This window comes from Chelonia mydas, chromosome 8, assembly GCF_015237465.2.
Source record: "Chelonia mydas isolate rCheMyd1 chromosome 8, rCheMyd1.pri.v2, whole genome shotgun sequence".
NCBI classification, from domain to species: domain Eukaryota; kingdom Metazoa; phylum Chordata; order Testudines; family Cheloniidae; genus Chelonia; species Chelonia mydas.
Genome location: NC_057854.1, coordinates 70,671,406 through 70,693,176, shown reverse-complemented (window position 1 = coordinate 70,693,176; position 21,771 = coordinate 70,671,406). Strand labels below are relative to the sequence as shown.

Sequence of the window (21,771 nt, the reverse complement as noted above, 5' to 3'; positions counted from 1 at the left end):
GTCTTAAGATTATTAATAATAAATAAGCTGTTTTGTGCATCTGAGCCCAAAAAGCTTCCAATGTCTAGCATTGCTGATATGTATTAAGGAGGTTCCACTAATATCAAGAGGAGCAGTGTAGAATCAGAAGAGCAGATTACAATGAATGCCATTAGCAGAAAGATTCCTTGAAAATAAGAATTCTTTTTCTATGAAAAGGGACAAAAATTACTGTTCTCTACAAATAAACTCACACTGCATAGATAAAGAAGTGAAAGCACCCAATATGAATGGGTTTTTGTACAGAGCTCTTCTTCTAATGCAATTCTGTTTCCTTTGTTTTGAGGAGACTTTAAAAAAATGTTTGATTCAAGTGTTGTACAAGGACAGTATATCAACTATGTCAAAGATGTACAGTTTATTGTATTCGAACTGATTTATGGTCAGTTTTGTTTACAGATGCACAACCATAATATTGTAATGCCCTTCATATCATAGTAGTGAAAATAAAAATTAACTCAATATGAAAGGAATTTGATAATAGACTATGTCTTAGATCACACTAAGGTGAAATTCTATTTACTTCCACAGGGCCCACACTCAGGTTCAATGCATTCCTTGAGCTATTAGCATGGGGCTGAGTGGTGCATACAGGCTTGTTTGAGCTTCTGCATTGGTCCTTCTAGATTTAAGTACGCAATCTAGTGCAGGGGAATTCCTCCGTTAATGGATAGATGTAACTGCAGCTCCTTTTTGACACAGCCCATGATGGAGAGATTACTTTAAATTTAAATAGTAGTTAATAGATAAATAACTCTGCTTCCATGTGGACTTTATGGGCATGTTAATGGTCAGTTTGTTTCTAGCTGCTCTCTGATAACAGTGGAGTAGTATATTCTCTGTTCACATCCAGGCTATGTCTAAATTCTGCCATTGTTTCCTTCACAACATCCATCTTTATTCAGACAGCTAAAACTCATCTATGCCTTCAGGTTCAGTCTTGATTATTTCAGCAGCAGCATCTTTGGTCTTCCTGAAGCCCTCCTAAACCCTCTACAACTAAAATGATCTTCCTGGATTTTAATCACTCAATGGCTCCTCATTCTGCATCCCATAACCTTGAAACTCCAAGACTGATTTGCCATGGCTCTGCAACTTGTGTTGTTATTTACACCACTGCATAGTGGGGAAAACGGCCCTTCCTATCCTCTCTTTCCATGCACTGCATGTTTTAGACATGCTTTACTTGTCTGGTCTTGTCTCCCAGTCGATTGCCCCATGCCCCTTCTGATGCACCAGTGATGCCAGCCTTAATACCCAATTGATCTGCTTCTCCCACAGGTATCTCTTTTTTCATGTTGGCTCCTATATGCAGAGCTGAGCTGGCCCAACTGTCTTCATTAAAAATCCCCCCAGAAAACTCCCTTCTTCTCTGAAGCCTATTGCAAGTGATTTATGATATTGTTTATCTACAACTGTCATCAAAACTGACCAGAACCAGCAAGCTGGACAAGTTTTATCTTGAATAACCACGTGATCATCGCCCTATTAGCCTCACTTGTCCTGGCACCATTCCATCTCTATCTTTTTCTCCGTCACTTGCTGTGTCATGTCTGAAATTTAGACTGTAAGTTCTTTGGAGGCAGAGTCTGTCTTTTGTGAATACTGTTGGGTGCTATAAAATAACGCTGCACAAAACCAAAATAAAGACATAGAAACAAAAACAAATGGGAAACATTTCTTTAGCCAGCAGAGTTTAATGGCTTAATCCTGCAAGGTACACAGTATTTTTGTCCTTGAATCCAGCAAAGCACCTAAGTGTGTGCTTAACTTTAAGCACGTGTATTATGCATTTTACTGGATCAGCATCAGAGTGCTCAGAGAACAGAACCCTAAGTGATGATACACTGAGGCACCAAGTAGCAGCATCTATCACTTTTGAAATACAGCAACCAATGGGAAAAGTCTGGAAGCAATTTCAAATGAAACTGGCTTCCTCGCTCTTCTCTTTGGAGCAAGTTTAGTAGCAAGTGAAGAAAAAAGGAAAAAATGCAAATAGCAGAGAAAAAGGAAAAAAACAGAATGAAGTGAGACAGAAAAACAATTTTACATGCTATTTTTTTCCTCTATAAATCTGCGTGCTGGCCATGGGCCTATGCACCTCCTATGCAGATATCATGGCCTCCAAATTTAGTTTATGGATCAGGAGTAAGATGCACAATTTCCTTCTGTAGCACCAGCAAAATGAACATCTGTTCACTTTTTGCCACGTAGGTTTGTAGCTGGGTGGGTGGGTGTGAACAGAGCTCTCGATGTGTAATATTCTTCCCATCTGCACACCAGGTGGCACTGCATAGTTAATCAGAAGATAACAACAGGCATGAGGAGATTACTTACTTTTGGGGGATAAGATAGTAAATCAATCTCACAACTTTTAAAAAATGAGGTGCACCAGTGCTTGGATTTTTAATTTATTTTTGGTGTGTAATTTTGTTACAATCAATGAGATTATTTGAAGACACCATTGTTTTAATGCTATGTTAATTAACAATGAATGACTGCAATTACTGAAGAGGTTCTGTACATGAGGTCTTTGATTTATTCCCTTTGATATATTGATTTAACCCTTGCAGGTAGGACATACTATACAGTATAAAGGGCTCTCTCTTGGATATATTTTGTATGCTCATGTAAAACATTAACTAAATTTGCATTAAATGATATAGCCTCTGGGGAATCTAGAATGGTATAACAGGTGCTATAGCAATCCAATATCACACTATAAAGGAAGAAATCGTGGTTTTTTTACAAACCAAATGTTAAGTGTTTCCAAGTGCAACAGAGTATCTTACCATATGTAAAACTAACAAAACTCATATGAAATTAGAGAGGGAAAATACCCCGTTAGATAATGAATTATTCACCCCCCCCTCAACTACAGGAGTGATTATTTGCTACTGTATATTTTACAGTGTTTTCTCCAGGCAAATTGTAAAAGACTCAAGCAATGGAACTTGCATCACTTCCTTTGGCAGATTTAATTCCTGCTCATTTTGATCTCCAAATGCTCATTTTGATCTCACTGTCCTTGCTTTATACCCTATCTCCTTGGACCACCCTAAACAATGATGTTCCTCCTTAGTGTTCACACACTTTGGATATTTTTAGTAAGTTTTTTTGGCCCAAGCTATAAATATTTAATGCCAAACTGCATAACTCATACTCAGATGGGTGCATCCTTACTCATTGAAGTAGTCCAACTGAAGTCAGCGTGACTGATCATCTGAGCAAGGGTACATTCATGTTAGTAAGGATTGCACAAATGGGCTTTATATAGGAGTGAATGCCCTACTGAAATTCATGCAGTGGCTTTTTTATGTGCTAATGTTTCAAACATGCATCATTTTTATAGAAATATTTTTCTATCAGACTAGATGTTCTAAGGCAAATCAAGTCAACCATTAGCTGACAACTAAATGCTATTAGCTAAAAGGATTCACAAACTAGATTTTTGCTGTTTGCTGATAGAGCCAACATGTTTGGATATGGACTGAAAGACATATGAATGTTATTTCTAGTTCTGTTTTGTCAGTTGAAGAAGCATGTTTCCTTTTAGGTAATGATATAGAACAAGGGTAAAAATTTTCAAAAGCACCTAACAGGCTTAAATGCCATTATAAAAAGTTACTTAGGGATTTAGGATTCTAAGGGTAAGTCTACACTGAATGCTCCTTTCATCAGTGCGTAGAGTACATTCTTGCCTAGCCCCCCTACCATGGGTATAAAGAGAGGGTAGGCAGAGGCATGGTTTAAGCAAGTAGAATAAAAATATGGATATGTATGCGAGTACATACCATGCACACTTTCTACTCATCCAAGCTGCACCTCCCCATCTACACTGCCATTTTTAGCAGTATAGTGTCCCACTGCCTCCCCACTGTTGAGCCTTTCCCTACCACAGTTAAAGGCTCTGGCAGCTCCCCACTGCTGGAGCTCTTCCCTTCAGCTTCCCCTCTGCCAGAGCCTTTCCTCACAGCAGTGAAAGACTCTGGTAGCGGGGAGCTGCTGAAGGCTTTCCCTGCTGCCTCCCCTCTTCCAGAGCCTTTCAGTGACATGTTGCTACATGCTGCAAGTGTGAGTGCAGTCTGCTTTTCACTGCAAGATGTAGCTACACACACACTACGGGCTGCCACCAGTGGTTCATAGTGTAGACATAGCCTTAAGGTATGTCTACCCTGGAGCTGGCAGTGTGATTTCCAGCTCAAGCAGATGTACCTGCAGTAGCCACAGCTGCATGGGAAGCGGGATCAGCTAGCCATTCCACATACGTACCTAGGGTTTCAGATAGCATTATACTCAGGTCAGCTAGCCAGTGCTGGTATAGTTGTGGCTACACTACTATTTTTAGCACACTAGCTTGGTCAATGCTAGTGTGGGTGTGTTCACCTGAAATGGAAATTACACCTCCAGATCCAGTGTAGACACTCGCAGTCTCATTGGAAGTCCATGGGACTTAAGCATCTAAGTCACTTTTGAAAATGGGAATTAGGCACTTTTCAAAAATTTTTGCCTAAAGAGATAATCAGATGTAAAGACTATATATATATATATATATATATATTCTTGTGAACTAAAGGAGGGGACTGTAAATGTTATTTAGAAACCCTAAACTGTAGTGCAGATGTTACAGTACGTCTCTGTAATAAGAGCAGTCTCTGAAAGAGTCCTGGCCTGCAAATAATTTAGCTGACCTTCAAGAGGAAACGTAATAAAAAAAGAAGTATTCAGTCCTAAAAATAAACCAAAAGATACAGTAACACAGAGCACTCAAGCTGTTCTGTCTCCTTAGGACCTACTGTGATACTTGCCAAGGGTACCCAGGGTTGTGAAGCACCTCACTACCATCTGCCCTTAGCAGCAAGCCTTGTCTGTGCTTGCCAGGGGTAGGCTCCCTAAGAACCCCTGGCACAGGCAACACAAGCACTCCCCTCTCTCCCTACAAAGATCCTGCTGTCCCTCATGCAGGTTAGCTATAGGCACACTCCAACCTCCAAGTCCTCCAACCACGCCCCTGGAATGTCTAGCCCCTGATCCTCTAAACACTCACAGAATCCACACGTTCAATACTCACAAAGGAATAGTACATACCAGCTTATCAATTTCACCTCAGGATCACTGCTCCACTTACATTCACAACACTTAGATATATTTATAGTGAAAACAAAAATAAGTTTATTTAGCAAAGATTAGTGAGTCAATAAGAAGCAAGTAGGATTAATGGAAACAAAGGGTTACATATAAAATAAAATCATAACACACATTCTAGAGCTTAAACTTAAGTACCAAGATCCTCTCTTATTTAATAAGCTACTGCTTATTAAAAGTCCTTTAAACAGCATTTTGCAACGAGGATGGCTGAGACCCTCCTTTCATAAAATCAAGCTGCTAGCACTTTGTCTCTCCAGATGAAGGATGTCAGGGTGTATCTCTGCATCCCTAGATATATCAGACCAATCCTTTGTTCCTAACTTGTAAATAGGGTCCCCTCCACCCATTCACTTTTTTCCTGTTAATTTCTTTTTCTGAAGTCCCCACAATCTCTTCATTAGCACTTGACTCAGTATGTAAATAGACTTTCATTATAAAAGATCCACAATATACAATAGTCAACTTGGGACATAAGTGTCTTTCACAAAGATTATGATGAACATCGTGACACAGGCTTTCAGTAGAAATCTTACATGACACACTTTGGTGAACTAGAATGTAAATACCAGGTCCAGAGGATCCCTGTAAACCTATGCACCCCGTGACCTCTGCCAGTTAGTGCTGACAGGTCCTTGGGTCACACACTCTTGCTGCCCTATACTGCAGTCTTCAAGGGCTACATACTCTGCCTAGTTCATCACCCCACGATCTCTCTCACACAAATGCCAATTCTCTGCTGACCATGGGTCTCCATAATACTTACACATGGCAGCTACTGATTTGAAACTTTTCTAGTAAAGGCCAAGTTTTCAAATTGATTTGTAAACTTGGTCACAGAAATTCTGCTTGTGCATCTCTCTGCATAAGGAAATCTTGCACTATGCAGGTAACTGAGTCTTACTATCTCATTCTGATGGGTAAAATAAGAGTTTTCGGTCCATAAATTCAGAGACCCACTTGCAAACTTAACCATAAAAGTTTACCTGAAAGATTTAATTCATCTTGGTTAGGTTTTAAAAACAGTAGAGGAAATGTTACAAGTTAAAACCCATTGCTAGCAGACAGTTTGAGTCTCAAAATGACATTTTTAAGCATTCACCACCAGCCACGTGTTTCTATGCTTAATTGCCATTTTTAAAAACACTTATTAAACTACAATGCCAAAAGCTTTAGAAATTGAACATTTAGCTAAATGAAAGTGAAAAGCAACAACCATTGAGGGTGAGTAAGTGCAATGGAAACCTGCCGTATTGATTTAAATTGTTCCTCCTCTCCTCCCCTTGCTGCAGCATTCCAGTCCTGTGTAGAAACTGTCAATTGTACTAATTTCTATGATCATTTTTTATTCTATGCAAACGGGAACTCTGATGTGACCCCAAAATTAACTTTTATTATTGACTTGAGGCATGATGTGAATTCAGCTGTCCAAGGGTAAAAAGCTGTAATTCACTATCACTTTGCCCTTCTGAATTATAATGTTCAGTAAAACACATGAGGTGATGTGTGCCGCCAGAATCTGCTAAGCAGAGATCTCTGTGGAAAGAAAACTGAAAGTGGGCTTACAGGACCACATAAGGGACAGGGATGAAGCAAGCAACTCACTGAATCCTCCAGAAACAACAGGAACATAGCGTTAACTCAGTCCACATAATGTGATAATGGTAGGTTGAAGGAAGCAACTGGAATACACGGGAAGGCTAATATCATCCCCTTTGATTGATAGTGCATGCTTGCCATGTGTTACTTGGGTATGCAGTCTGGAGGTTGTGTTGGATCCCCATCTGCTGTTGGACGATCACATTGCTGCAACGTCCAGGCGTGCTTTTTGCTTATTTGCTTTCTCTTGGCTACAGACCATGCTATGGTAATGCATGCATTTGTCGCCTCATGCTCCCTATGAATTATTACACTGCACTCTATGTGGGCTACATCTTATCTGGAAAATTAAGCAGGTGCAGAATGCAGCAGCTCGTACATTAAGTGATAACTCTTGGAGACAGCATATATTATCAGTGCTCCATGACATATATTGGCTGTCAATTTGTTTCTAGGTAGAGTTTATGGTGTTTGTTTTACCCTATACACATCTAAATGCTATAGGATCTGCCTACTTGAGAGACTACCTCTTCTTATGGCAGTATGTCACAGCTGCAATCCACAGAAGACTTCAAGCTTGATTTGTTTCACTATAAAAAGAAAGGGAGTTAATGATAAAACATTCTCTGTAAGGGTTCCTTTCCCAAGATCTGAAATAGCTCAAATTTGTTCAGGGCACACTGAAAAGCCTGTCTGAGTGGCAATAAGTGAAGGGCTGACACAGGTGAGGACAAGATTTGTTTGGTTGAAAAACATGGTGCAGGCTGTAATGCGTACTGGCCACATGTTTAATGATCAGATGATGGGCGACAGGATTCAGATAAGAAGTGCTTCCTGCTCTGGTCGAATTCTACTTTGTGGCTCCAATGTTCTTTTGCTTTTAAATATATGCAAAGGAGAGCTTTTGGTTGGATTCCCTTTTGCATGGAGTTATCACAAGACCCAATTCTAAAGTTATTAAAGAAATAAATGGAGAGGTTGTGATCTCTGACCCCATACAGAAGCCTCAAAACATGCTTTTCTTCCATATGCTTGCTAAATATTAGGGATACAACCTTAAATATGCCTCCTACGATGCCTACTTTGCGCATGTGCTCTCTCCTCCTCACTTAGACCCATTTCACCCCCTAGTCCACGACACATTCCTCTTCCTGATACAAAATTCCAGCCATGTGATGTTCAGGGTTCTCCAGGCATTTTCAGCCTTCACCTGCCTCTAAGACATTTGTCTCCACATGGATGCTCGCTCACCCCATAAAACTTCTGGACACTTGTTCACTCCCATATCTCCAAGTTCTTTCTCACTTCCAAGAGGCATTCCCTTGAAAGGACCCACTACTCTGTAAAAAACTTAGTCTCACGTACTCCTCTTCCCACCTAGACACTCATCTTCTTTCAATCATCCATTCCCTTTTACTTCCACTCCTCTGGTAGAGGAAATTGAGAACAGCCTGCTCTTATTCTACTAAGTAACTGATCTTTTGAACTGAATTATTACAAGCTTACAAAACTGTATTTGATGCAAGCAACGTTATTAAAAATTTTTGCTTCCAACATTCAAGTTAATGTCCAACCTGTGGTCCCCCCCCCATAAAAGTTTAGCAGACTAAGAACACAAACAGAAAAACCAGTGCTCAGAATCAACATATATAAAGATCTTTAGTGGAGCGCATAATAAATATTCTTTTGTATTATACACCCAGCAGATCCAGACACACTGTGGGCTCAGTTTGCACTTGCCCTTCCATCTTCCTCCACCCGTGCTCAGGATCTAAGTGGAATGAGGATACTAGTGATCACTGCTCACAAAAAGAAAGTGCTGGTGAGAGCTCCAGTCAGCACTTCACAAGGGGGCGTAACAAGTTGGCTTAGGGGCATAGTCAAGGACCCAATCCTTCTTACATGTCTGCCAGCCTCTGGCAGCAAGGGTTGTTGTGAGTTCACAGTACCTTTCACCAGCCCATGTATGGAGTGTTATACACTCTGTTCCCCTTCTGTTTCCTAATGCATTCTGTTTACATGTGGCGAAGCAAGTGGTGCACAGTACCTCCACTTGTCTACTAGAACTCTGCACCTGCTCACTTACCCAGCACTTCTCACAGAAGTAAAACCACTATTTGGCCCTGTATATTTATTTGAGAGACACAATAATGTCTAGATTTACATAAAATTAAATGCCTTTATTTAAAAAATGTTGTGTGCCAGGATAACCTTATTGGGCGTAAGCAAGGAGACAGTCTCTCTATAGATAAGATCCAGCCATTCTACAGGTAAAATACACAGTGGTAAATTGACAATTAATCAGTAGTGACAAAGAAATTTTCAAATGTTTGAATAAATCTATGTTGTAATATCGAACAATGCTGATGCTGTAAGGATGGCTGTTTATCCTAGCTATTAGATGTTGAGAAAATAAATGCTCATTTATGCATTTCCCTCCTAACTTCCAGGATTTTATAAAGCAAAAGAGTTAGAAGAGGGATAGTCATGTTGATTAAAACATGAAAGAAGATAACCTGGCATATTGCCCTGTGTACAATTATACAGAAATATGACCTCATGGAAATTCCTACGTGTGGACTGTCTCTAACAATGAGAGGATTTAGGATTATATAAATCACAATGGTTGGTAGTACAGTATAATCACATGAGAGAATGAACCTGGCAAAGCTTATTATACTGAATACCCAGATGGTAAACAACAGTTGTCGCTGTACTAAGAATTACATCTCTCTAATCAATAATAGGAAGGAACAGTTGGACAACTTATTTCCTATTATGTTCACTTAGGCCATGTCTAGATCAATAAAGAGCATTAAGCCTCATGCCAACTGTAGACAGTATATGTTCAGCATGGCTATCATATGTTAGGGATGGGTACTGCTGTACTCCAAAATACTTTTAACACATAACCTGATATAATTAAGCTAGCAGTAATGGTTTAAATATCAGATGGGTATTTTTATAATGGGAGTGGAGATGAAATTATTATTTTAGTTTAAGTAGAATTCAAAGCCAACTTATTTTGTTAAAGCCAACCCCCACCATAATTCAATTTAGCTCTGAAATCTACCTCTGAAGGATGGTCAATTCTTCTTATAGGGGAAAGAAAAAGCAATAAAGCACAGTATCACCGGCTTACATATTCACTAGCTAATTATGGGGGTATAGTAAGCTGTTCACAAAAATTGAAAATTGTGCTTGCATATCCCTCAGGCCAGAATGGCAATTATTGCTAGTAACTTTCAGTATATCCACTTTTGAAACTTTTCACTAAACAATAAGTAAAGCCAATCAAACTAAATTGCTGAAGGGCTTGTTGAATTAGCATATGAATTGTTTAAGTTTATGTCTGAACAAACTTAAGTTAAAACAAATAATCCCTCCCCACCCAAAAAAATTAAACTAACAAAAAAACCCACTGCAACGGTACGCTGACTCTCTTTCCAACTTTCAGAGTGAAAGAATAAAGGTAAATGCAAAGTTCCTCCTCCATCAGTAAGGAAAATGGAAGTGACAGTGGAAAGCATTGCTTCTGGTTATTTAACTTTGTGGTTTGAAAGCCATCTCATGGGAAGCAACTGAACTCTCTTAGTAAGCTCTCATGAAGTATATCTATTTTTCAAAAGCGTACATAACATCAAACTGAGAAAACCTGTAAGCTGTTTTGTTCCTAGTTTTATAATTTATTACACACACATATATACAGTAAGCTGCTCAGAGTGTTTAGATAAGTAATTGGAGAAGAATTTCAGTACTTTCAAAGTTCGTGAAAAGTGTTTGAAATTGGTGTCTGTTGGTTACAGATACAGTACGAGCTGCAGCAGTGCAAGCTTCTTGATTCTATCATACCTATGTCTTTCAACCCTGATCTACAGGGAGCCCAAGGTACAATAGGTTAGGTCTGTGCATAACACTATTTAGTCTTTGGTCTCTGTTGAGACTTCCAGACACAGTGCCATTTAGTGCCAATTGTTATGGATTTTTTTATTATATGCTCATCTGTCCACTAAGAACCATCCAAATCATTTCACATTAATCAGTGAATTGCCATCAGGCAGCAACAGCTTGCAGTAACTGCCAGGGAGAGCCAGATTCAAACCAGTCGAACAGATGAGAGAATTTTTTTCTTACCACATCATCTGGTTTACACTGAAGACGTTTAAACTTGTCTTACTAAGATACTGAAATGCTGCCCATTTATTGGCAGAAAATCATTCTCATTTTCAACAAAACAAAATAAAGGAGAATAAGACATTCCTACCTATTCCAATGAAGACTGCTTTGTAGCCATCTTCTTTCAAGGTGTTGATTGTCATTCCTTCTATTCCAAGGCCTTTACCACAAACTATCTAACATAAAACATTATAAAGATTTATTAAGTAATTTGAAATTGATCATTAAAAATTGGTTTAATTTCTGTCATCTTCCTCTTACTGGCATCTCAAAAAGTTTCATAACGATCAATTAATTAAATAAATAAAATATTTTTTTCGAGCTAGACTTACAGGGCCAGATCCTCAGGTCTGATCAAAGTCAGGTAGTGGGCATAAAATGTCTTAAAGTCACCTTTGTATTCCCCTGATAGTGGGGGACAGCCGAGGGTCTATTTGGCTCCTGGCATAACAGCAGCCAGCAACAAGCAAACAAACAGAAGAAAGAAAGAAAAAACCTGTTCATGGAACACAACAGCACAGCAAAACAGCACTTTTAAATGGTTGTATTTGATACTGGTTTGGTAATGAAGTATCCCCACATGAAACTCAGGATTTAAGAAACCTCATCTGGGAGCAAGGCACCAGTCTAGGGAATGTGTGGTAAACAGAACAATCATCCAACACATTAGTCAGGAAAAAGTCTTGGGGGTTACTGTGAAAAAATCATTGATGCCACCAAGTGTATTGCATAGAAGTAAAGAAAAAAGAGGCAAACAAGATACTAGCTAGGATTAACAGCATGTCAGAATATCAAACAAATAAGATGATCTTACGTGCAGTACTAGTCACTGTACCAAAGGAAGGGTAATATAGCCTCATTGAGGATGCAGCAAAAATTAAACTAATTTAAGATTCTGCAACTGGACCTCTCATACCAAGAAGCCCTGCTCAAGTGAATGGTGCTCTTTGTGGGCATAAGGGCCCACCTATGCAGAGTCAACCACAGGATTGGGGCTTAAAACAACATTAGGTTTGACGAATCTTTATTCTGTGGAAAGATTAAGGGGACTGTACTTACTCTCAAGGAAAAAGATAAGAATTCAAGGGAACCTAATAGATTTTTTCAAAATTAAGAACATAACAGCCATACTGGGTCAGACCAAAGGTCCAGCAAGCCCAGTATCCTGTTTTACAACAGTGGCCAATGCCAAATGCTTCAGAGGGAATGAACAAAACAGGCACTCATCACGCGATCCATCCCCTGTTGCCCATTCCCAGCTTCCGGCAAACAGGGGCTAGGGGCACCATCCCTGCCCATCCTGGCTATTAGCCTTTGATGGACCTATCCTTCATGAATTTATCTAGCTCTTTTTTTGAACCCTGTTATAGTCTTGGCCTTCACAACATCCTCTGGCAAAGAGTTCTACAGGTTGACTGTGCGTTGTGTGAAGAAATTCTTCCTTTTGTTTATTTTAAACCTGCTGCCTATTAATTTCATTTGGTGACCCTTAGTTCTTGTGTTATGAGGAGGAGTAAATAACACTTCCTTATTTACTTTCTCCACACCACTCACGATTTTATACACCTCTGTCATATCCCCCCTTAGTCGTCTCTTTTCCAAGCTGGAAAGTCCCAGTCTTATTAATATTTTCTCATACGGAAGCTGTTCCATACCCCTAATAATTTTTGTTGCCCTTTTCTGAACCTTTTCCAAGTCCAGTATATCTTTTTGAGATGGAGCGACCACATTTGCATGCAGTATTCAAGATGTAAGCGTACTATGTATTGATATAGAAGCAATATGCTATTTTCTGCCTTATTATCTATCCCTTTCTTAATGATTCCCAACATTCTGTTCGTTTTTTTGACTGCCCCTACACATTGAGTGAATGTTTTCAGAGAACTATCCACAATGACTCCAAGCTCTCTTGAGTGGTAACAGCTAATTTAGAAATATGGTTGGGATTATGTTTTCCAGTGCGCATTACTTTGCATTTATCAACATTGAACTTCATCTGCCATTTTGTTCCCCAATCACCCAGTTTTGTGAGATCCCCTTGTAGCTCTTCACAGTCTCCTTTGGACTTAACTATCTTGAATAGTTTTGCATTAGCTGCAAATTTTGAATAGGACTCATCCCAGTATAGACCTCTGGGGGACACCACTATTTACCTCTCTCCATTCTGAAAACTGACCATTTATCCCTACCCTTTGTTTCTCATCTTTTAACCAGTTAAGGATGGAATTAATCATTTGGGTTTGTAACTGCACTTGTTTAATCGTATTTCTTCTAAATGATCAATGGTGCTCAGAGGCACTTGCTTCATTGGCTGGAATGAATCAAAATATGTAAAAATAGGAATAAATGCAGACGAATTTATTTCTCTGGTAGTAGGTTCACAAAGAGTAATAAATAAAAACAACAAGCACTTAGAAAGCACTGCTCATTGTTAGATCTCAAAGAACTTTACAAAGGATAAGAACCATGTTCCCCATTTTCCAGCTGAGGAAACTGAAGCCCAAAATGGGAAGTCATTTGTTCAAGGTCACACACCAAGTCTTTAGCAAAACTGTGATTAGCAATCAAGTCTCCTTATACCTGTTCCTGTGCTCTGTACAATGGACCATGCTGCCTGAGGAGCATGATCTAAAACTTATCTTAAAACAAAACAAAAGGGTTTTGAAGCAAAGAGAATAAATGAGCTCAAGAGAAACCTAGGCCTGTTTCTGGAGAAGACAGTGGACTGAGGGATTGATTCATCAGTTTAACTGGTATAAATCCATTGAAATCAGCAGAATTACTTTGGATTTATACCAGCAGAAGTAATGGCAAAATTTGGCCCTTTTGTTATTAAAGAAAATGCTAGTGTGTTTAGTCTCCATCTTAAATGGCATAACAGGGCTCATGCAGCCTTCCTTGTGCTGTGCTAGTCAGCACTTCAGTAAAGAACTTCTGAGGGGGACTGCATCTCCATGTATGCTGTGGAAGATAACTGTGAGGCAGAGCTCACAAGGAAATGCATACAACACAGGTCAAAAGTGGGCATGTCAGAGCAGCAGCCAGAGGATCTGCACAGAGCATAAATACCCAAAAGAAAATCAGATCTAAGAGGAGAACATCAGACTCAAATGCATGTCTGCCCTACACCTTACTTCCTTTTGGTGGTTAGTATTTTTTATTCTAGGTCTCTCAAATTTTCTTCATTCAAGACAATCATAATTTTAGTTTCTTGCATATCAAACTGTATTTCCCTATTCTCATGTTTTTGCCCCACTTTTCATAACCTTCATCAGTGCAACAAAACTTACATTGAATCGAATGGCTAGAGTCTCTAATGTCTGTCTATTATATTGTCTTCATTTAAGATTTAAATATTTCCGTGTGGCCTTTCAGGTTAAAACAGTCAGCTTGGCCCGCCAGGGTGAATTTAGCTTAAACAGGAAAGGAACAATTGTAAATACATGCATGATTGTTTCCAGTTTTTGTTTTTGTTCATTTTCATTGTTACTCCTATACTTGTGATGCTCCACTGTATAAATGCTTCTTATAATGCTGCCTCTCTCACTCTGATTGAATTTATCTAAATTCCCTTTTAGAAATTTATGAAGATGTGTTTTTTCCCCATCCCTGAAAACATGGAGGATGGAAAATGTAATATATTTTATTTAAGGACTGACCCTTTCTTATTTTCTCGTTTTATAGATTAGGTATAAAAAGCTGTGTGTAGTTGTGATCCTTTTGACTATAGACTGCATATTCAATGGGTACAAAATACCACCTATGACTTAGTATACATTTTTATTCTTATATGCACATATATTATGAAAACTTAATAATGGAATTTAAACTTCACTACTAATTTTATGTGACGATTTGCAATCCCTTAAGGCCTAGTCCTGTAACCTTTATCTATCTGAGTAATTCCTACTGATGTCAACTGAATTACTCACATAAATCAGTAATACTTAGTATTTATACAGTATAGCACTTTTCATCAAAGATCTCAAAATGGCTTACACAAAGGTACATCAAATATTCCCATTTTACAGAGGCACAAAGGTGAGGTACTTAGTTAAGTGGCTTGCCCAATGTCACAGAGCTAATCAATGGCCTAGTTTAGAATAGACTCCAGGGTACAATTCTGTGCTGCACATCTAAGTGGCACAGCACAGAACTCTCACCTTGGGAAGAGAGAGTGGCCATGTTGGCTTTAAGCTCTCAATTTTGTACTGCTCCAAAACTTCTGGAGTAACAGACAGACTTGGGGGCTGGTCTAAATTTTGCAGCCTGTCGTCTGCTACTTATAAGCCACAGCACTGTCTGAAATCTCTGTAATGCTACATTCTGTGACCCCTCCCTGATATGCCCGATGCCTTCAGATTTGCCTCTATGTCAGAGTTTGTGAGGGGATGCTCAGAAGGCAGCTTTATGGCTATCTTCCACAGTCCAGAACCAGGGTAATCTTCTCTTGACAAGATCTGGGCTTTTATGCTATATTGCAGCTGGAGACATGACTCATAACACAGATAGACAGACATGTGCTAGCTCTCCTTGATCTAGCACACTAAAAATAGCAGCATGAACATTGCTTCAAGGACAGCAGCATGGACTAGCCACCTGAGTACAATCCATCTGACCCCAAATCCCCACCCATACTGTAATGTCCACACAGCTATTTTTACTGTGCTACTTGAAATGGAGCTAGCATGGGTCTGTCTACCCAAGCTGGGAGGCATGCTCCCAGCCATAGTGTAGATTAACCTTACAGTCCCTTTATACCACTCCAGGCCTTTTACTGAGCATAGAGATGTTGAAGTGGGGAGGGGAGGGGGTGAGGATCTCACCCTAGGTCTTATGATTCCCAGTCTGCTGCTCTATCCACTGGACCAATATAAAAGACTATGAGTTAGGATTACTTATATGATTCTTATATGACCTTAATCAGTGAAAAAGTTTTATCTAGTCTTCTATGTAAGGGTTTGATCCTGAGATATGTTCCACACACATAACTTCTATTAAAATGAGCGGGAGTTATACACACTAAATACATCTCTACAACAAACACTGAATGAACAATAAAACAACGTTCCCATTATCTAAAAATAATCAAGAAGTGTTGTTTGTTTAATAAAATGCAGCCAATGCAAAACTATTGCTTTCCAAGAAGTTGAATTAGTGTTATTGTTTATAACAGATCATGTCACTACTTTGTTAATTTAATGCATGTAATAAGTAAAATAAACATCAATGTGAGATTGCATTACAAGCCATTAAAAGAAAACTGGGGTGGAGGGAGAAGTGTCTAATATGAATGTATTAAGTAGTACCAAACATGCATGAAAACAACTTGATTAAAGAAATCAAATCATTCCAATAGCTACATTGAACCCCTAAAGCAATTTAGGAATTTGTTTCTTACAGACAATTAATCACATGCAGGCATGCCAGATGAGAACTATTGATTGCCCTTTTCCAAACTGGTGGCATTCAGACAGCAGACAGACAAATGCCCTGAGCAAGAGGAAGCATCTTCCTGCCTCTGCCTAGTACAGCTTTTAATTGTTCTTCACTAATGTGCATGACATTTTGCTGTTAATCTTTGACAGAGCTCTTGCTCCTTTTTCTTTGAGCTATACATAGGCAGATTATAGTTTTCATTACCTTCACTGCAAGGTCCTTCATAAGCTCAGCTTCGAAATTCACTACATCATACGGCAACCGGAATTGAGGGATTTCAGACGTACTAGAAAAAATAAAAGAGACTGTGAAACAATTGACAGTTATTAAAGAGCCAAGGCTTTTCAGTTACTGAACATTAAACACATACTGTGCAAATCTTGTGAATTTTGTGTCCGTACAAAGATGATTTTCAAGTATTTAACAGAAATGTGAAGGAACATGACTCATCTAATTAAAGAGATTCAGTATTGACAAACCAAAATTATCCACCTCGAAATAGGAAACAAAAAATTATTTTCTTTTTTATCTTTTTTTACATAAGCCCTTTTCTTGTTAACTAGAATTCTAAATACCGTTTAACGTTGTCCAGTGCTGTTTATTGCATATCTCTGTTAACCAGGAACTACAACCAGTTGGATAAAGAAACTAGGAGGTTGATCAGTTTCTCAGAGAATCACAACTACATTCCTACACTTTCTTCAGTAACAATATCTAAAGAGAACTACTTTTGCTTTCTATAAAGGTTAAAAATATGTCACAAGAGATTGTAACCATCAATAGCTAATCCTTTTCTATATTTATAAACACATTCTATGCTGAATGTGTCCACCTAACAGAGAAAGATTCTAGCCACAAATGATGAAGTTACCCAATAATTAATAGTCAAACTTCCATTTTTTTTAAGTTGGATGTCTACATTATTTTCTAGTCGATGCTGGGCACATTTCACCCTCCAGTATTATTCTACACATTCCCTTACATTCTAATACAGTATACGAAGTCAGTAATTTGAAATAGGGTCTTATTCCAGACTCACGTTTACTATTTAAATTAATGTATGTTCTTACTTTGTTCTTTTTTTCTTTTTTCCTTTTTTCAATGAGAGTGTTGAAGCCTTCGTCAGTGTCCCAATACCACAGATTTACTGCCCCAGGGGTATTAATATATAGGGCCAGATCCTCAGCTAGCATAAATCTGCACTGACTTTGATGGGACTATCCTAATTTATAATCAGCTAACAGTCTGGCCCATTAAGTCTAGTGAAGGCCATTTTAAATGTCTTCATTCAATAAAGATAAAATGATACAACATCCAGAAGGTGAAAGACACTCCTAAAGCTTCTGGAAACTAATCTCTTGCTAAAATTAATATAGTTATAATTTCCGTAACAAAGCCCTGGGACAGAAAGATTTGTAGTAGCTCCATTTTACATGTTATTATTGGCCACTCCAACCCCTTTACATCTAACTCTGATACATTGGCAGGTTTCATTTATTTTAAGGCTTGTCAACCATAAATACACAGCAAAAAAGTTGACTTTACTACTTTCTTTTATGGTTTCAAATACTGACCTGCTTGGTGCGCTTCTGCCCAGCATGGAACTAAAAGCATTCTATATTTCAAAAGTATGTGTCATGACAATGCAACTTCCATGTCACAGTAAGAAAAGAGTGGGCCAAGACAAAGGATAACGAAATAGAGATTCAATGAAGAAATCCATTAAAATAATAAAATCTTATTTCTCAACCCATAAATATATTTGTTGAAGACCTTTCATTTTCTCAAATATGAGAGAGGCCCAGTATACCACTGATAGTATTCAGTAGCTGTCTCTATTCCCAAGAATATTTTCCTTAATTCCTTTAAAAAGGAGAGTGTGTGTGAGAAAGAGAGAGAGATCAATACTGTTGCACTTTGATGTTATAGAAATTGGAATAATCTGCTGTCTTTCTCCCAGATAAATATTCTTCATACTAACTATAATCCTGATATACATGGGAAGAACATGCTCAGAAAAAAAAAGAGCCTAAAAAACCACCAACACTGCATCTATAAGGCAACTGATTCCAAATACAAAAGTAATTTGGCCTTTTTAGCCATTTTGAATTATTTACAAAGTCACTTAAAACAGAATCCAGGGCAGCTGAATTTGTTAAAAAATATTAGCAAGGTACTGTGGCCACAGTTACGGGTGACAGCTCTTAGATTAACTTCCCTTCTAAACCAATGTCAAAGTGAGAACAAAAGTAGTTAAGGCCATGTTCTGTCTTTATTCCAGATGTGGAACTCCCATTAAATATCAATGGGTGTTTTGCATAAAGAATGAGAGTAAAGCATTGCCATGATTTAGGGCTGCTACTGACCTTGTGATCTTCCAGAATGGAAAGTGGAAAAGAAGATCATGGACCACATGAGAATGGGTGACTCCTCAAGTAAGGCCTTTTGGAAGGGGGCAAGGTGACTGAATGAAATTTAAATTTAATTCACTAAGAAATGTAATGAATGGGCACAAAGTAAAGTTCACATTGCTCAGATTACATATGCATTGATATACATTTCATGTAACTGAAGAAAGGGTTACTTTAAATTAGTAACAAAGTTGCAGCATTGAGCACAAAGTAGATGTGAATTGTCAACAGAATAAAGTGATAGTGTAAGAAACAGCCTTTTTTTAAAAAGTGACTAAATTGACTTTCAATAAAATATTTTTAAAAACCAAAACATGCTACTTCATTAAGTGGACAGATACATCTTGCATAAAATCTGCAGTCCCCTATGGCAGTTGATGTTAGTAAAATGAGTCTGTGCGGTGAAGTGTCTATAACACAATCAGCTAAATTAACACTTTTGATAATTAGGCAGAACAGTTTTGAACCTAAATGGAAGTCATCAGCTCTACTTTTCTAGCATTGCTTAACTCTCTGTAACCTCCAGGGATTAAGTATTTGACACTGAGGATCAAATTCATTCTGGTGTCAACTCCATTAACTTCAGTGGTGTTGCACCAGGGACAGATTTGGTTCTCCTTTTTTACACTTCACTATGTTTTTTTAAATGTGTCATATTTTATTTGTATGTTGACACTACATTTACCCAGTATTCAAATTCTAATATATATTAACACACATTTAAAGGTGCCACCAGTCTCGGAAGACATAATCACAATTACAGTCATAATGGGAGAAATTCATCCCTCAGTGCAGAGGACCTGTTAAAATACTTTCTGTGTCCTGATGATGTAAGTGATGTTCTAGTGGTGCAGAAAGATTGCAGTACTGCCCTGCACCTGACTGAAGAAATGGATTCTATCCTTCTATTGTATAGTTTCCTGCAAAAATCCCATTTACTCGAATTTTTACCCATTTTACTTTGTAAAAGGCTGGGGAGATCAGGTGTGAATTTCACCCTTACAGAATGATTTATGGAAGTTGTAAACACAGATTTCACTCCAACTGTATGTGATGATTGCTTTGTGTTTATTTTCATGTATACTTGCATAGGGAACTTCATAAAATCATTCGAAATTTAGAGATTTCCACCACATTAAAAATGCTTTTAAATTATGTTAAACAACTCTATTCATTATTGCACATGGTAGAGCTAGAATCACAGCAATTCATCATCCTTTAAATATAACTTTTGGATTTGGGGAGGGTGTTCATTACTAGATTTTCTAAAGAATTCATCTGGTAATACCTGTGAATACTGCAGCTTTGTATTTTACAGAGCAGACTAAAAGTGGGTAGAGAACACACATCCAGTATTTCTCAGAATCACCACACAGAAGTGGCTACTCATGGCTGTCAGAAGTAAACAAAAGATATTTTGTGTCTTGGATTACCATTTAAATGAAAAGAGATGTGATGTTAATCTTTTTAAAATATGTAGACATAGTGGGCCTGATTCTTTGCTCTTGCAACTGGTGTAATGGAGTGAAGAATCAGGCCATTTAGCATGTGACATTCCAATGTATTAAAAGTCTGAAACACTGTACATTGTTGTTTACTAATGCAATAAATGAGCCATTAAAATAGTTAACATTCGGCCATTTACAGCCAAAATTTAAAAAAAATGTACAGCCACTTTTTGTGCATGCTTCTCTAGCACCTGAGCAAAGCCTCAGATAAATGTACAGCTCAAGGATTTGCATACACAGATACTGATGTGATTATCCAACCTCCACTGGCAAAAGCGTGGATGCCCTTTTGAGAAGGCAGATCTCAGTTCCAATTCTTTTCAGCTGCAGATGTGAGAACTATGTTTCCCTTCATAACAGTCATATATTAGTCTACTTTTTAACATAATTTGGTCCTTTACAGTCACTGAACTTGAATGGAATTTTCGAACATGTGCAACTAAGGACAATATTTAACATGGATGAGGAATGTTATTTGTTTGTTTTTTTAAGTGAATCTTTAAAATTTGTCATTATCTCCCCTGAGTTTCTGGTCTGACCAGAGGTGAACAAACTGTATTTCATATGCTACCCACAACCACAGGAAACACCCATTTGCCCAGTTTTTACCTTAAGCCACCAATGTATTCCTGTTTTTCAAATATGGTGATGTCTGAGTAACCTAATCGAGCCAAAAAAGAAGCACAACTTATACTTGCAGGCCCAGCACCAAAGAGAGCTATCTTTGCATGGTAGGCTTCAGGTATCTTTGCTGGGGGAGGTAAGAAAGGGCTTCTAATCTGAGGAATATTCATAGCTTTGAACACCTGAAAAGAAATACATTTAAGTAGTTAAATACTGTACAAAGACAACCCCAGTATTCAAACTTTATTACAAATGGCTTTAAAATACTGATCACAGTGTAATTTTCTGCTAGTATTATTATAATTTTTTTATTTCAGTCCATTAAAATAGACGACCCTTATATAAATGCATACAAATGTTCATTTGGATCCATGTCCAGGGAAAGGGATTTCTTATGGAAAATCTTCCATTGCACAGCAGATAGACTCCTCCTCCCGTCTCCAATTTGCCAGTCAATCGTGCCTGTCTGAAAAGTTACTCCCCTAGCTCCCTTCACCCTTTGTGCACCAGTACAGCTCAGAGCAGGATTTAGTTATCAAAGACTATATCAATATGGCAAACACAATTGCAGGATGTTTTATAATAATCTCCCATGACTCCCCATCCCATGTAACCTTTCATGTTACAGCAGCATAGTGTTCTCAATTTTAGTTTCTTTAGGGGTTCTTTTTGGTCTTTACAAAGCTACTAATCTGGGGTGAGATTCTCAGATGGTATAAACCATCATAGCTCTATTGGCACCTTAAAAGGACCAAAGGACATGACCATAAAAGGAGACATTATTGGAGAAATTAGCAATATGTCAAACATGCTCAAGCTTCACCACTTAT

The 21,771-nt window shown here is 38.2% G+C and overlaps 1 protein-coding gene across 8 annotated transcripts in view; it reads right to left on the bottom strand.

Annotated features, from left to right (window-relative positions):
• Positions 1-21,771, bottom strand: part of DPYD (dihydropyrimidine dehydrogenase) — a 558,093-nt gene that overhangs the window by 316,229 nt on the left and 220,093 nt on the right. For 6 of the 8 annotated variants that reach the window (XM_043553083.1, XM_037907332.2, XM_043553087.1 and 3 more), the window contains 3 exons: positions 20,927-21,123; positions 16,603-16,684; positions 11,048-11,135 (listed from right to left, as the gene is read on the bottom strand). In XM_043553083.1, coding sequence (XP_043409018.1) covers positions 11,048-11,135; positions 16,603-16,684; positions 20,927-21,123 — 367 coding nt within the window. Of the gene's footprint in view, positions 1-1,723; positions 2,329-5,190; positions 7,374-11,047; positions 11,136-16,602; positions 16,685-20,926; positions 21,124-21,771 lie in introns of those variants that run through there. The other 2 variants (XM_043553088.1, XM_037907333.2) reach the window with 2 other exon arrangements.